The sequence below is a fragment of the Gigantopelta aegis genome, chromosome 8 (genome assembly GCF_016097555.1).
Source record: "Gigantopelta aegis isolate Gae_Host chromosome 8, Gae_host_genome, whole genome shotgun sequence".
In the NCBI taxonomy this organism is placed as follows: Eukaryota; Metazoa; Mollusca; class Gastropoda; order Neomphalida; family Peltospiridae; genus Gigantopelta; species Gigantopelta aegis.
Window position 1 is genome coordinate 22,891,118 of NC_054706.1, and position 17,099 is coordinate 22,908,216.

General features: G+C 37.6%; 2 protein-coding genes across 2 annotated transcripts; one reads left to right on the plus strand and one right to left on the minus strand.

The window, feature by feature from the left end:
• Positions 1-2: 2 nt before the first annotated feature.
• LOC121379547 (39S ribosomal protein L12, mitochondrial-like) lies at positions 3-10,609 on the minus strand (the record flags this gene model as incomplete). The annotated part of the gene is made up of 5 exons (XM_041508191.1): positions 10,490-10,609; positions 6,809-7,004; positions 4,560-4,625; positions 779-913; positions 3-95 (listed from the first exon to the last, which is right to left on the minus strand). Coding segments are annotated over exons 1-5 (525 nt in total), but the record flags the coding sequence as incomplete, so codon positions are not given.
• Positions 10,610-11,053: 444 nt separating this feature from the next.
• On the plus strand, positions 11,054-11,994 carry LOC121378857 (translation machinery-associated protein 16-like). Its single transcript, XM_041507199.1, has one exon. It carries the CDS (start codon positions 11,171-11,173, stop codon positions 11,678-11,680), a length of 510 nt encoding a protein of 169 aa, XP_041363133.1. The 5' UTR covers positions 11,054-11,170; the 3' UTR covers positions 11,681-11,994.
• The last annotated feature ends 5,105 nt before the right edge of the window (positions 11,995-17,099 follow it).

Genomic DNA, 17,099 nt, shown 5'->3' on the forward strand with positions numbered 1-17,099 from the left:
CCATCCTCCGTCAGTGCTTTCTTTAGTGTCTCCGCCTCCTCCTTTGTTATATCACTCTTCACCACTGCAGGCGCAGATTCGACAAACTTCTTTGCCTGTAAAAGAAAAGGAATGTTTGTTTAATGACACTTCAGCCTACATCTCGCTTTTCAACTCTGTCGACCGAGCCAAAACATTGAAAATATTTTAATTGCCGATTCCTTACTTGGTCTCTTCACTGGTTGTTAATTCTTGTCATCTATACCAATTATCTAAATTCTAGTGATGTTGCATTATAATCAAAGATGGACTGGGTTTGACTTTCCCAATGTGATGATCGATTATAAAAATCCATAATCAATTGTGCGGGAAAATGTTAACTGTAATTGTATCTCCAGCTTAGATGATGGACTTGATGTAAATATGTTTGGGTTGGGTTTTGTTTTCATGTGAATGAATGAATAAATGAATAAATGTATGAATGTATGAATGTATGAATGAATGAATGAATGAATGAATGAATGTTTAAGGAATGAATGAATGAATGAATGAATGAATGAATGAATGAATGAATGAATGAATGAATGAATGGTTTAACGACACCCCGGCACACATAAAAAACCCCATCATATTAAATAGTTATTAAAGGTAAAATTAGCCACTTATAAGGTCTAGATCCTGGTGAACCTCACAATAGGTGCATGGTCCGTATTATTCAAATCTTTCTAATGTTCTTATAATTCTAACCGATGATGAAATTCCAACCGATTCCCAACATATCTAAATTCTGTAAACCCACCTGAACTAAGTTCATTCCTTCCATCAGTGTCTTTATTTGTTTAATCAGCTGAACTTTCTTCCCTTCATCGAACTTCATAAGTTTGACCGTAAAGGCAACCTTTTCCTGTTTTGGTGCCATTTCTTCTTCATCTTCCTAAAGAGAAAGAAAAATAACACCACCATACACAGCTTTCATTTATTAAGAAAGAAAAAAGACATGTTTTATTTAATGACATACTCAACACATTTTATTTATGGTTATATGGCATCAGACATATGGTTAAGGACCACACAGATATTGAGATAGCAAACCCGCTGTCGGCACTTCATGGGCTACTCTTTCCAATTAGCAGAAAGAGATCTTTTATATGCACCATCCCATAGACAGGGTAGTACATACCACAGCCTTTGATATACCAGTCGTGGTGCACTGGCTGGAACAAGAAATAGCCCAATGGGTCCACCGAAGGGGATCAATCCCACACCAATCGCGCATTAAGTGAACGCTGTACCACTGGGCTACATCCCACCCTAATTTATTAAGAAGAAAAGTCCCACAAACAAGTCATATCAAGGCAGGATTTACTGCCATCTTTCTCATCTGCCATCCTTTAAATAACATCCTCATAATCTTAAATTGCACAAATGTCAAGACAATGAATAAACATTGTGCCCAAAAGTTCAAGAATGCTGAAACAGGGCTTCCAGAATACAGTAGCCTATGTCGATAGTTTTTTTTACCATCGGGCAAATAGTTTCTCTCATGATGCCAGATCGCTATTAAAAAAAAAACCCTCAAAATGTGATTTGTTTTTTTACCAAATGCATATATTAAAGCATTATCATTAACATATATCATCTCTAAATTAATGTACCTCCCGGTTTAGCTTTATTCAAATCTAATTTAAACAGACAAAAATGATTGTTCATAAGAAATCCGGCCATACCGTTGACACTCAATGTGATTGGTACTCGAAGATGTGTTACTCTGATGAACTGTAGGTATAATGAAAACGAAAACCAGTCATGTTTCACCAAATCAGTTCTCATTACCGACAATGTTAACATTTTCTAAAGAATTAATGTCAGCAGTACAAAAAAAGAAGAAAAATTGGCTGACCTCAGAACATTTCAGGTCAAAACCAGTGATGTTAAAGTTTCAATTTGATCAAAACAAACATTCTGAGCACACTGCTAAAGCAATACACATATATCCCGAATCCAGGACATTTGCCCCCCAGGACATTTGCCACCCAGTCCAAAAATGGATAGGTGGACATTTGCCCCCCCAGTCGAAATGATGGCTAGGACATTTGCCCCCCAGTAGAAATGTTGGCTAGGACATTTGCCCCCCAGTACAAATGTTGGCTAGGACATTTGCCCACAGTATAAAAATTGGTTTAATTAACAACTTAAATTACTGTGTTTAATAAGTTCTTAATTAACATTGAGCTTTACAGCTCATCTGTTTACAAACATAAAACATAACATACATAAAAATACAGGAGAACAGGCTCCGATAAACAAGAAAACATACGTCACATAAAACAAACGGCAAATACCTTAAGATAACATTTTCTTAATTTATCTGCTTGAAATAAAATTATTCCAAAATTACATATCTGATTAAACTTCTGTATGTTATATAGTTGCAATAGCTTAAAATATGATGGTTTCTTCCAATAATAAAGTTCTGTTATGTTCTTCTTCTGAACATATTGTTCATTATAGAAATATTTATCCAAAATGAAAGTTGTTTCGTACAAAATTAAAATAAAGTTGTTCACAATATTTAGTGTTTTTGTTTCATTTTATCAATATAGTAGATATCACCTGGGGGGCAAATGTCCTAGCCAACATTTCTACTGGGGGGCAAATGTCCTAGCCAACATTTCTACTGGGGGGCAAATGTCCTAGCCATCATTTCGACTGGGGGGCAAATGTCCACCTATCCATTTTTGGACTGGGGGGCAAATGTCCTGGGGGGCAAATGTCCGCATCTCATATATCCCATACCAGGCCCAACAAATATTTTTATCTCCTAAGTTTAAGGGCCAAAGCTGTGTGGAAAATGGCTACACTGCCATGAAAGTCAAACTTGATCTGTAAGCTATATATCAACTTACAACTCAATATCTTGAGGCATTGTAAAAAAAGTCTGAATTTTTTTGCGGGGATCTCATGAGTTCAAGGGCCATAATGCTGTCAAAAACGGGTAAATGAATGTTAAACTTGATCTGTTACAGTGCATGGTAAAGCTATAAAAAATCTGAAAAACTACAAGTGGGACAGACAGATGGAGATGAAACCCATTTTGTACATTTGAAAAATACTTCATAGTCATACAACAAAAAAACTAAAAATTGTAGGAAGACTCAAAATTGCCATCAGTGGGCATTTCACTTACGACAGTTTAAAAAAAATTGCTGTAGATTACAAATTCTGAAGATCAAGCCCTGTGAAACCTATAGCCCCCTTCAGTTGGACTGATTGGGGATTAATAACTTGAAATGTATATCTGAATTCTTCAGCAGCTGTTAACAACATTACTGCACTAGAATGACCTCATTGCATTCAGAACAGACAACAAAAACCTGTTGCGCCCAAATTAGCGAGATTTAAAGCCCTGTAATGTAAAAATTCTGTCTAATTTCTCCTAAGATTTCAATCTACTTTGACTGTTCTGTGAGTTTTTCTCCAACTCTTCGTCATCTGAGCTCTTCACTCCCATCATCTAGAATTCTTAACATCCTCCACAGGTGAATTCTCGGTTTACTTCCCTGCATACACCTGGCACTAACTAATGATCATCGATAGAGGTAGTCAAAAAGTTTGTTTTGTTTAACGACTACACTAGAGCACACTGATTAATTAATCATCGGCTATTGGATGTCAAACATTAAATTTTGGTAATTCTGCAAAAATTTTCAGTTAGCAGCAAGGGATCTTTTATAAGCACTTTCCCACAGACAGGAGAGCACATACCACAGCATTTGACCAGTTGTGGTGCACTGGTTGGAACGAAAAAAACAGGCATTTGACCAGTTGTGGTGCACTGGTTGGAATGAGAAAAAAAACAATCCGCTGAATGGATCCACTGAGGTGGTTTCACAAATGGCTACAAGAGACAAGCACTTATTGCAGTTATAGAGACAAGGACTGGGATTTGGTGGTGGACAGCAGTAGTAGTTAAGAATTATGAGCTAACAAATCAGATGGAATTCAAAGGATAGGACGAAACACACAAATATAGAATTAACTGAAAGATCAATTCAAATGTAGACCAGTCAGTGGGCAATTTCTAAAAATAAACATACCGGTAATGACCTTAGTTTGGTCATTTTTATCTCTGGCAATTTGGACACATTATTTAATATTCATTTGAAGTCTCTAACATTTGTTTTGTTTAACGACACCACTAGAGCACATTGATTTATTAATCATCAGCTATTGGATGTCCAACATTTGGTGATGTTAACATAGAGTCTTACAGAAGAAACCTGCTACATTTTTTCGATTAGTAGCAAGGAATTTTTATGTGCACCATCCCACAGAAAGGACAGCACATACCACAACCTCTAATATACCAGTCATGGTGCACTGGCTGGAATGAGAATCAGGCCAATGGGCCCATCGATGGGGATCGATCCCAGACTATCAGTGAATCAGGCAGGCATTTTACCACCCCTGAAGTCTCCAGTTATGGTCTAGTGATCCTGATTACACATTAAGTAGACCAGTGATTTTTACAGTATTTCTTAACACTACAAACCATATACAAAAAAAAATCAAAAACACACCTTAGCAGCAGGAGCTGCCATGGCTCCATAGGCCATCATAGGAGCATCAGCGATATTTAAACGTTTCTGAAAGTAGAACGAGAAAGTAAAATTACATGCATCATTTATTTAGCCAGGAATTAAAATATTTAATTTTATTATCCACATAGTTCAAGATATACAGGCAAATTTATATATATTAACCAGTATGAAACACATGCGTCATAATGATAGGACAATGAACGACATAATTTTGGGAAGCGATATCATAACATAATGTGGCTTCATCAGTCTTTGCTCTATGTACCCAAATGACATCATTTCGTCATCTCCTTCTAGTTACACTTGAAATGTACTGACACGATCATTGTTAGTATACTCATAGAAAAAGAAATTATGGATAATATGGAAAATAAAGAAATTATTACACTTACGTGTGAATCATACATTATTACATACCCATTTAATCTTACTATAGAGTAACAAAGAAAAATCTAGTATTTGTAGTATGCGTTCACCCGAAATGACATCATGTCCCTAGCCAAGATGCTCAGTGTACATTCCATCACTTCCATAAAATTCAACCAACTTTACAGATGAACTAAGTTGTGTTATTCAATTAAACTTTTCTTAATTATAACACAGAAAGGTAGTATGTAATAAATACAAAACCACATACCAGTTGTTTTGCCATGTTATCTATTGCACTTGTTTATAGTGTGCAAGATTTATACCACTATAAACTCGCATGGTATGTGGTTCTGTCTATATACGAAACAATTGTCAGGATTCTTGCATTACCCTCACTCTATAGGACAATACAAGAATCCTGAAACTTTTTTCGTAAAATCAGTACGACACACAAGCTTGTATAATAATCTCTATAAATGTCATAATTAAAATGAAATGTTGTATCCAATATAAGTAGGCCCAAACTTAAAATCCACACATTATGTTTAAACAAATTCATCTCAAAAGCAATAAAATAAAAGCTTGAAATAATGTGTGAAACACATTTCCATAAGCCTACAATTCTTCAGTAGATATTCACAACAAAATTTATTTATTAATCATCAGCTATTGGAAAGAAAGAAAGAAAGAAATGTTTTATTTAACGACGCACTCAACACATTTTATTTATATGGTGTCAGACATATTGTTGAGGACCACACAGATACTGAGAGAGGAAACCTGCTGCACTAAAAATACCGTAGTGAACCCCAGACAGAAATAAATCCCAAATTAGTGAGATTTAAAACCCTGAACCATATAGGGCTTTTCACTGGCGTATGAAGTGGTGGGGGGGGGGGGGGGGGGGGGGCAAGGGGACATGTGCCCCCACTTTGTGGGAGCAGTGATGTTTTTTTAATATATTTATAAATGTATTTATATATATGTGTGCGTGTGACTCCCCTTTTTGGCACCTTCCTATGCCCGTGCCCACTTTGTTTCAATGTTGTTCCAATGATGGAATTTTAATATAGTTCCCACTGAATTTCGACTGCCTAATCGAGCACTCCCAATGTAATTAACTGCATGCTGGTAAATGAAATTGGCCAAAGTGTTTAAAATGCTTTTTTTATTTTAATAGACTGGTTGGCTCCAAATTTCACACATAATAGTTTGGCTGCATATTATACATACTGGAGTACTAGTCAATTGAATTAATATCAAAATTAACTTTCTGGCTGTTTTAGAAACATTACATTTTGGAATTTTCAAAATAATACGCTGAAATGTTTGCGCAAAATAATTGAACAAAACGGGTAAATTGCCATGAAAGTCAAACTTGATCTGTAACAGTACATGATAAAGCTATATAACAAAATTCCGCTTAGTATCTCAAAGCACTGTGAAAAAACCCATTAGGAAAACTATATGACAGACAGACGGACAGACAGAATGGAAATGAGACCTATAGTCCCCTCCGATTGGACCAGTAGGAGACGGCTATTTCTCCTTCCAGCCAGTGCTCCATAACTGCTGTAACAAAGGCCTTGGTATGTACTATCCTGTCTGTGGGATGGTACGTATAAAAGATCCCTTGCTACTAATCGAAAAAGAGTAGCACATTAAGTGGCGACAGCGGGTTTCCTCTCTTAATATCTGTGTGGTCCTTAACCATATGTCCTTAACCATATAACTGTAAATAAAATGTGTTGAGTGCGTCATTGAATAAAATATTTTTCCTTCCAGTTGGGGACCGACAAAATGATGATACTGCCATGCATGTGTTTCTCATGATGATATCACTATTGCATGAAACCCACCTTTAGCAACTCATTTAAGTCAGCAACTTCAAGCAAATTAAGCTGACTGATATCATCAACAATTTTCTCCAACTTCGGAGCATAGTTTTTGTCTGCGAGGTTTGTCTGTGGCGACAGAATGGCCTCGGTAACATATGGTCGAGGGTGAGACACACAACTCCTCTTTACATGCTTAAGCATCCGGTGCAGTGCCAACCTGCAATTAAACACAGATACATGTATATACTATATAGTGATAGACATTTTGAAATCATGTGATAGATTTATTTTGTACCGCAAATATGTGCGATCTGGACCTGAACTTTTAAATGGGGAATTCCCTTTTTTATTTTTACTGCAGTTAGCACCTTTTATTTAATGACATCATATATGATTTACAAATTACATCACATCGTATTTGAAACATTACACACAGCTGCTGCAGAGTATGATCATAGATTTAACAAAGTGTTGTTATGTTAAATTAAAAATGTTTTTTGTAAAACATAAAAAAAAGTATGTTATAACTACAGAACTTAACATAAGTTTTTTTTGCATCCTATTTATTGCCCTCGTTTATTTTGCGAAAGTACATACTATCGTGGTATATATTCTTGCGTAAAAAATAAATGTGTGCAATAAATAGGAAGCAAAAGCGATGTATGTGAAGTTCTGTATATGTATTAACCTGTGTAATAATGGTATGCAAATTTAACAGTATATGCAAATTTGCAAAGTCTCTAGGTACATGTAATAATGTGTTGTTGTCAATGGGTCATTTGTTTACAAGCCAACAAGACCTGTATAGCTGAGCTGAACGTTTTCATAAGGTTTAGTTAAAATGCGTAACGTCAAACTAAGTTGTGCTAATAGTGATGACATCATATTACCGATGGAGGCAACTTTAGTACAGTGATTTACTAAAAATTTAATTAAAATGTTTTTTTAGAAACTTGTGTTATACGATAAATAAAATTTGCTTCTTGTGTTTTTTAATATGTAAAATATCAACCTCATCTAGTTAATCTGTTTTGTTTCGGCAGAGCCTCATCAAATACTTATTAACATAGACGGTTGATATTTTACATATTAACAAGTTTAAATGAGTGACGAATCTTCTATGTATTTTCTGGCATTACTGAAATAAATCTGGCCGAGAACTAAACAATGCTTGACTGGTCACTGCTACGGTTTGAAACCGGACAGGCGTTGCAGGCCCTAATCTAGAATTGACAAAGTAGAAGAAAGGGGCGAAGTTTGATAAACATTGGCGAAGTAAACATTTATCGGTACATTTCGTAATGTTTCGCCAGTTTCCGCATTCAATCGAAAAAATTCAGAATTTTACACTCGGTTCTAATCATAATATTTTGCTATAAAATACTACTTCTGGTAATAAAGTTTAAACAAAACAGTTGTATATTTCATTAAAAATGTGATATTATTAAGTAGTTGATAATGTGCCACCATGTTAAAATTAAAGTATTAATCAGTATTTTCTGGTATTACTGAAATGAATGTGGCCTAGGATTAACAATGCTGGACTCGTCACAGCACATTATGCGACATGCGTCCCTTTGAGAAACAATAGCCCGTTTTATGGGTGTATCTGAAGAATGTCAACATTAGATGGTGATACACGTGTGTATTTAATCTCTTCACAGCAGAAACTGGCATGAGTATTAACATTTGTTGGTTGATTTTGATAATAAATTGAACAAGGTAAAACATTTCCTCGAATCAATCGCACATTACAATGTGCGTGGGCAGAAACCATTTCCCATTAATATGCACGATTACCAGATTTGTTTGATTTAAATCATTGATTAAATCATGATTTAAACCACTGCAAAAAAATCAAAAAAATCATGCATTTCGATTTTTTTTTATATTATTGTTTCATTTGATTTTTATGATTATTGCATTTATTTTTATGATTATTTTGTAAACATGTGATTTATCAATTAACTTGCAGTACAAAAAATTAAGTGTTATTTAAAATCAATTGTTACTTATGCTAGATAATTATTTTTACATATATTTATAATTGAATTGCAATTAGATTACAACACCATGTAGTCTAACAAGTCATACTGATCAGTGACAATTCCCCCAAATCTATGGTTGGGATGATCCTGGGAGATCAACACAATAGAAGGTGTCAAGTGAAGCCACTCTGCTTCAATGTGGTAAATTGGACGAATTTGGGGATGCTCTAGAGTCAGATCTAACAGATGTGACTTGAAGTCACTGACTTCACGTGTCAAATCACCTTATATAGCCATCCTGGCTAAACACCAAGTACTTAAACATTAACTCAATAATCCCCAAAATGCATTTTGTTGCCTCATTTCTAGATGTTCGAGGTATTTCCTTTCAGAATGCAGTGAAGCTTCCAAATCGTGTATTTAATAGGGAGCAAGTATTCAATTCAGAACCTCCAAATTAAAGTAAAAGTAAAAAAAAAATCAAATAAATCTGATTTAAATTTTTAAAAATCCTTTTTTTTTTTAAATCATGATTTTTTTCAACCCTGATGATTACTCAAGAATACAGTCTGGTGCCAATGTAAAAACATTGTACGACATACGGCGACAATTGAGCTATGACAACAAGTTGGCATCTTGACGTCTGTTGTGTGATTTCGTTTTTGAAATCGGATTAGGACCAAAATCTTACAGCAACTTCGACTTCTCACTTCTGCTAATAACTTGGTGACTTTAGCAGACTTTCAGCGAAGAAAATGCTCATTTTGCCAACAAGATTAGGCAAGGGAGTAGGGGGGGTGCTGGCAGAAATCTTTTCCTGGCATTGTTGTCTAGTCTGACACCAAATAAAAACCACAAATCAACAAGGTGTTAAGTAAGCTATGACACTTAACCCCTTGAACCCGACGTGCCGGTATACCGGCTTGAAGACACGTGTGTCAGAGACCCGACGTGCCGGTATAGCGGCTTCCATGTGGTCTTGTTTTGTTTTGCTCCTCACTTAGCAACGATCAGCCAATCAGCTATTTTTTTATATCTATCGTATGGCTGACAAATTGAATATTAGAGTTCTGGTTCCTAAAGCTACAGAAAGTTGATTTTGTTATGTTGGGGCATAAATATGAGTCGTAAATTTAGTACAAGTGAAGTTGTAAAGTTGATCGAAGCTAGTGATGATTCAGGTGAGGACTTAGACAATGACAGCTATGAATATATGGATGATTTTGAATCAGAAAGTGAATCTGAACATGTTTCAAATGATATGTCTATGGGTACACATTTCATCACCAACTCAGACGATCCAGACACTGGGAGTCCAGTGTATTCATTCCCATATGTAATGGGAGGTCAGGGTTCAAAGGGTTAACCAGTGTCTTGAAGTCTGTTGCGATTTTGTTTTTGAAATCCGATTAGATCCAAAATGTTATGGGGACTTAGACTATAATCTGGCAACTCCATTCCCAAGACTAGATTAGGGTCTGGCATAATTTGCCTTTCCGTAGAACAAGGTGACACACTGTATATCGCATACAGAGCACGTTATCACTTATGGACGTTTGGATCGGCAATTCAACAAACATGCGTTACATGGTCCAAGGGAGATAATGCATTTTGAAAATCAAGATATCAAATGTACAAACGTATAACTGAATGTAGTATGTCAACATACGAGTACAAAAGAGAAGATCACGTATATTAAAAGAGCATTAAATACCGTCTACAATAACTTGATAACTTGCAAGCAGACATAACTAATGTTGACGGCAAACTTAACACAACATTTGTGCGTGCGTGATTTTTTTGCCCTTCTAATGTCAAAGATTACTTCCGGGATAGTTACAAACCGTAAAGAGGAAAAACATATATGGCCTACGTTCAACCACCGATTTTTCACTAAAGGTTTACAAACTAATTGATTGTTTCTCGAAGTGGTCATTCGGTTTAATGGTAACGTAAAAACAGTCCAGCAAGCGGTTGATTGAACCTACACCTTGTATAGGCTGGAATATTAATTATAATAGGCAAAAGGTGTAGAATGTCAGATTGCAATGTTTAATTACCTTTATTTGATACATGTCCATCAGTTACTAAATAAATGATTATTCAATGAGTTACCACTATGTTTTAGGATAACAGACTTAAATAGTTACATATATTATTATCATAAAATGTGCAAGTAACCCGTTTTCGCTTCTTTGTAGTACTTAACTCAATCCAATGTTGTCATCGGAAAGGTTCGTCTTCTCTCGGGTTTGTACGAAAAGAGACGACGAATTCCAAATGCACATTTCAACTTCCGGTGAAAGATGGAACATGTGTGTTACGTTGTGCAGTTTGGTTAACTTGTTACATCTACTAAGAATTGTAAACGATTGTGTTAAGATATAAACAAAAAATGCCAAAAGCAGCTAAGGCAAAGGTCGGACAGAACAAAAAAGCCGTTCACCCAAACAGCAGAAAAGCTCTAAGTCTTTCCAGAAAGAGTTTCCGTGATCTTCGCATAAACAAAAAAAAATCAGCAAGAAATAAATACGATTTCTTGGCAGAAAAACTGTTATGGTTTAAGGAGAACATGGACAGTCAAAAAGATGCATATACGAAAAAGGAACTGGTGGACTTGGTAAATGAATATCGACATAGATTTGACGAGGAGCTAGAACAGATTACCATAGTGAATAGCATAAAGGGGCGTGATAAACTACAGTACGTATCAAGAGAGGCGGCTATCAAATTGACCACCGAAAAAGAAGATGCCGAATTTAGCAGCTGTGGAATAGAAGTACCCGATTTAATTAATGGACATCACTGCGAGTCGTTTAAAAAGTGGGATGGCGAAACGAAATACATACCTAACATTAAACTGAGAAAAATATCACAAACGGACGTTGACAAACTAAACGAATAATCATAGATTGGTGTTCGTTATTTATAATGTGTGTACCGGAGACGCAATGTCTTGACACTGTATGTAGCTCAATACTTTGATTGTATGAATAGGCTAGCGATACACGTCATCCCAAAGCATGATGATATTATTAATTAAAATGACGTTTTTAGCTAAATACAATGAAACCTAGGTAGTTTGTCAGTGTTTCGTTAATTCAGCTTTACCTTGATTAGACAGCTCAATGGTTATGGCAGTACAAGAGATCTGATTCGTATTAATGTCATTATTGCACTGAAATATGTTGTACCACAATAAACCTGTTATAGACAACATTAGGGTCTGTTTAACTTGTTCTTTTCCACAGATGGTTCTTAAATTGGCCAAATGAAGGATTCTTCTCTTTTCAAATGTATTTATTTATTTTTATTTTTCATTTTAAGAAGTTTCGTGTAGATTTAATCATGTTTTCCTGGGCCTACTTAAGTTTTCTGTCTAGTCGGGGTTCGCGCTGTCGATAGCCAAAGTAGCCATTGGCTAATTTTTACAAAAAATGGCTAATAAAATTTGCAAGTGGCTAAAATTTTGGCTAAGCCATTTTCTGTCTTCTGATATGAACAAACGGTTACATAATAATAATACCAAATATTCAATTAGCGTAATAACGATCTCGCGACCGGTAACGAGAAACGGTTTCATGCAGAATACAGCGTAGGCCATATAATGTTTGCTTATTTTAATAATCAATTTTAATTAATTTTAACGGCATGCATTCAACATGTATGACAGCAATGTCTGGAAGATCTGTAACTTGTTATTTTTACTTTGTAAAATCTTTGAACCAAAGTAATAAAAACAGACCGACAATGCTTGTCAATTTGAATACACATGCCAGTTCAGGGCCAAAAGACATGTAGGCCATCTCAAGGGCCGAGTTCAGCCAGACCGAGAGAAAACAAAACGTTCGTTAGACTGGTTTATGCGGTTCACGTTAAACCAAATGGGACACGACGAACACCAATCAAATAGTTCGCGAACGTTAGGAAGAATGTTAGTTGGCTGAACTGAGGACGGCTCTCGGTGCGAATAAACGCCACGCTTCAGTCAGCTGACACCCGCGTGTCAAGAGAAATCGTTGCGGACATTAAACAATACGATTACGCAAAAGTAAATCTTGATGTAAATTTGTAGAAAAACAATAGTTATTCGCATCAATGAATACCTAACTGCAGTTTTTGTTTATTCCTTTGTCTTTGTTAATTTTGTACCCATGGTCAAGAGCAGGCATGCAGATCGCGATCGCCGGAAATGAACATGCAGTAATTAAATTATACAAATTGCAGTTAAATGTACACTGAATAAAATTAGTTTACAATAATCATATTTGTTAGATAATTTTAGACATAAATTTGTAAGACTGTGAAGTGACATTTAATATAAGTTAGCTGGATTTTAAAAAGACCGTAAATATTAATTTTATTAAAAGTTTTTTTTTTTTTTTTTTTTTTTTTTTTGTAAATAAATGGAGTATAGGCTTACTGTGGTGAAGTCGGCATTCTTAGCCGAGGTATTTTGTAAGCAGAAATCACAACAAGCATTTAACACGACGCTGAAATCAACAGCAACAACATGGCACAAATTATGAAATCGTTTGGGTTGGGGAATTGATGGGTCACTTTAAAAAAAAAAAAAAAAAAAAAGTTATTCAAACTAACATAAAGATTGCTATTTAAAGAAATAATGAGTTCTATATATAAAAAAAAAATCTCAACTTTTTATTTGGGAAAAAAGGAAGAAAGAAAAAACAACACCATCCATATGGGGTACTGGCTTCAAACTCTGAAGATATTGCTTAACCCTATCCCAACCCCCGCTGAAAAAACTCGGAAGTAATATATTAACTGCCCCTACCCCCATTGAGGTTTTGTTATTCCTATTTATTCCAGTTTGTACACAATTAGCTGAAAAAGATACATTTTCATATTCACATATAAATACTCTATAGGCCTACAGTACTGTGTAAAACAAATTTGGCTAAAGCATTTTCAATATGGCTAATAAAAATTCCATTTCGCTAATATTTTGGCTACAGGTATTTTTGATCCAGGGTGAGCCCTGCTAGTACAGGAATCATTGATTAGTTATTGGTGAATGAGAAGATGGTGTATTCAGTGCAGGACACCCGAGAGAAAATTGAAAATCGTTTCTTTATAAAGGATTCTTCTTGGCCCAGCACCACTGCACTATGTTCCATGGGGTGCTAAACAACAGATTACCGGTTCACTCTACCCAATCCCAAAATATTCCAGCAAGTTGTTATCTTTCTGTCAACTAAGTCAAATCAACCAATTAGCTCCATTTTAAAATTTAATGAACCATGCTAAATTATGCGTCAAAATTACCTTCAAGAAATTACGCAACTTTTTCTAATAGGCTTTACTCCTACGGGACGGTTGCAAATTCAATAGTACCAAAACCAACCCTCGCCTGCTACCGACCCTGGTCGGGCTACTTGTTCTCCCTTGCATATGCCACCGTGGATGACCTCCTCTCCCACCCACCACAAACCCTTTCCTGTTCTAGACAGGAGCCGGTGAAAGTCGATATCCGCGCCCATGACAGGCGTGTGCTATAACAGCTTGTTCTGAATGTAGGCTACACGTTAAAACCTATTGCCTGACCTGCGTTTTTAGAAAGCGCTGTATACCATATATCAGCAGCAGGTTTTCTCTTTTCCTTTGGTGTTAACATAACCATACAAGTACGTTAGACATCATGGCACATAAGATATTTAGTTTAGAATGTGATCAGAGTTTAAGCTGGCGTTCACCAAATCGAATATATTTAGTTAATTCGCCAAAAAAACGCCATTTCAAAATCACGTTTCCAATATTTACGGTCATTTTCATTGTTTGGCTACAGATTTCGCCACATAAGCGTACTAGGCGGGGGGGGGGGGGGGGGGGGGGGGGGGGGGGGGGGGGGTGGGGTGGGGGGGGGGGGGGTAAACCTCAAATTCAGGCAAAAATGATAGAAATATTCGGGGGAAATGTGCTAACCTGATACCTTTTTACCATGTATTTATATCATTCTACCATCAAAATTAGTTGTTATCCATGTAAAAATGCGTAGTGATTCATTTGCAATCCAATAGGTTGGTAGTAATGCTGCATTTTCGTTTAATTCGAGCAAAAATCAGTGTGTCCCCTCTACAAAAATTGGAGCCCGTACGCCTATGCTTCGCCAACTGTTAATAAATTTCGGAGTCTCAGGGGTATAGCGTGGTTTGAGCCTGGGAGGGTTCATATATGAACATACCGGACCCTTTTGTCAACATTTCGCTTGGAATGAATGACTGTTTAACGACACCCCAGCACGAAAAATACATCGGCTATTGGGTGTCAAACTATGGTAATGCAAATAAATAAAGTGATGATTAACATCAATATAAAAAATCAAGACATAAACAAAAACAGTGTAAAGAACTGTGCAAAAACACAAATATCACACTCTTACGGATACTGAATCCTACTCAAAACTTCAATTTTGTGCTGTATTGGCCATTCTCAAAAACAATGTTACACCCCTGCACCACGGTGAGGTTACAGCACACGCAGGGGACATTTCGCTTGGAATCAGTGGCGTAGGAAGGTGCCGCCCCCCCCCCCCCCCCCACACACACACTTCCTACGCCAGTGGGAATATATACTCTTCAAAAGAAGAAACGCAAAACCACATTGTCGTAACATTTGGAGAATTGATTTAATTATTGAATGGTGAGTCCGATAATTACCAAATGTTGCAGGATTGTTCACAATTCACTCTAGTCCATTGTGAGTAAGTGATAGGACACACCACCAAGGTCAAGGTCATCTGGAGTCAATACCGGGTGTGGCCTCCGCGTGTGTTGACAACTGCCTGGCACCGCCTGCCCATTGAAGCAACCAGAGTACGGATGACGTCCCGGGGGATGGTGGCCCACTCGGCCTGCAAGGCTGCTGCCAGCTCGGGCAGGGTCTGGGGCTGTGGTTGTCGCTGTCGGAGGCGTCGGTCCAACTCGTCCCATAGATGCTCAATTGGGTTCAAATCCGGTGATATCGATGGCCAAGGAAGGACATTAATGTTGTTGTTCTGTAGGAAAGCCGTTGTGAGACGTGCTGTGTGAGGCCTGGCGTTGTCATGTTGGAACACTGCGTTGGCGTTGGCCATAACTGGAACGATGTGTGGCCGGAGGATCTGGTCAATGTAGCCCTGTGCATTCAGGTTGCCCTGCACGTGGACCAGGTCAGTTCTGCCAGTGTGTGAGATGGCTGCCCACACCATGACACTACCCCCGCCGAATCTGTCCACTTCCTGCACGCAGTTTGCCGCATAACGTTCACCACGACGCCTATACACGCGACATCTTCCATTATGACGTCGGAGCAGAAATCGGGACTCGTCACTGAACCACACCTGTCTCCATCGCAGTTGAGGCCATTGTCGATGAATCTGGCACCACTGCAGTCGGAGTCGACGGTGTTGTGGTGTTAAGATGACACCTCGAATTGGACGTCTGGCACGAATTCCTACCTCACGTAGGCGGTTCCGTACGGTCTGGTCGGATATCCTGCGCAAACCTGGTATTGCTGCGGCTGTGGAGGTGGCAGTAGTCAATCGTTCCCGAAGGTGGCGTACCCGGATGTAGCGGTCCTGCCCGGGGGTAGTGACCCGTGGTCGACCGGATCTAGGGAGGTCACGTGTTGATCCATGTTGCTGGTAACGGTCCCACAGTCTGGAGATGGTGCTTGGGGACACATGGAATGCCCTGGCAACGGCCGTTCTGAATTCGCCTGCGTCTAGTCGGCCAATGGCATTGTTTCTCTGCGGTTCACTGAGACGTGGCATGTCCTGGATTGTCAACTGTCGGCCAGATACAGAGGCCAGGCAAGCGAACACCCTGCACTTTTATACTGTTGGTGTTCATGTTGCACGTGCAGACAACGCACGTGCAGTGGTGACATGGTTTGCACGTGGCTGCGTTTTTGCGAATATTCACATTTTGGAACTTTATTGTACAGTAGCTGCGTTTTATCGAATGTAACCGTGGGAATGTGTTTGGGACATGCAATGACCTTATATTCACAAAGCATGAACCGGTAGGAAACATAAAATCGGAGTTATAACCCATTTGTACCCTTTTGCGTTTCTTTTTTTGAAGAGTATATATGAATAGCTCAATTTTGCATTACAAAATAATTGTTTTAGGCTCAGCGAGGCAGTCCGTTCGAATCCCCCAGCCTACTACCTTAGGTCTCGCTTATTAATCCCTGGGTGCTGTAATGTTGAATGATCCCTTACAGGAAGTAATGTTCCCATGGAATAACCATTTTTAATTTAATGGCTAATCGGGGGTTTACAATATAAAGCAGACGCATGTTTTGCTTAAAACAAAGTTTGT

Excerpts from the sequence above, each read along its gene's own strand:
- LOC121378857 (XM_041507199.1), top strand. The coding sequence starts at position 11,171 with ATGCCAAAAGCAGCTAAGGCAAAGGTCGGACAGAACAAAAAAGCCGTT.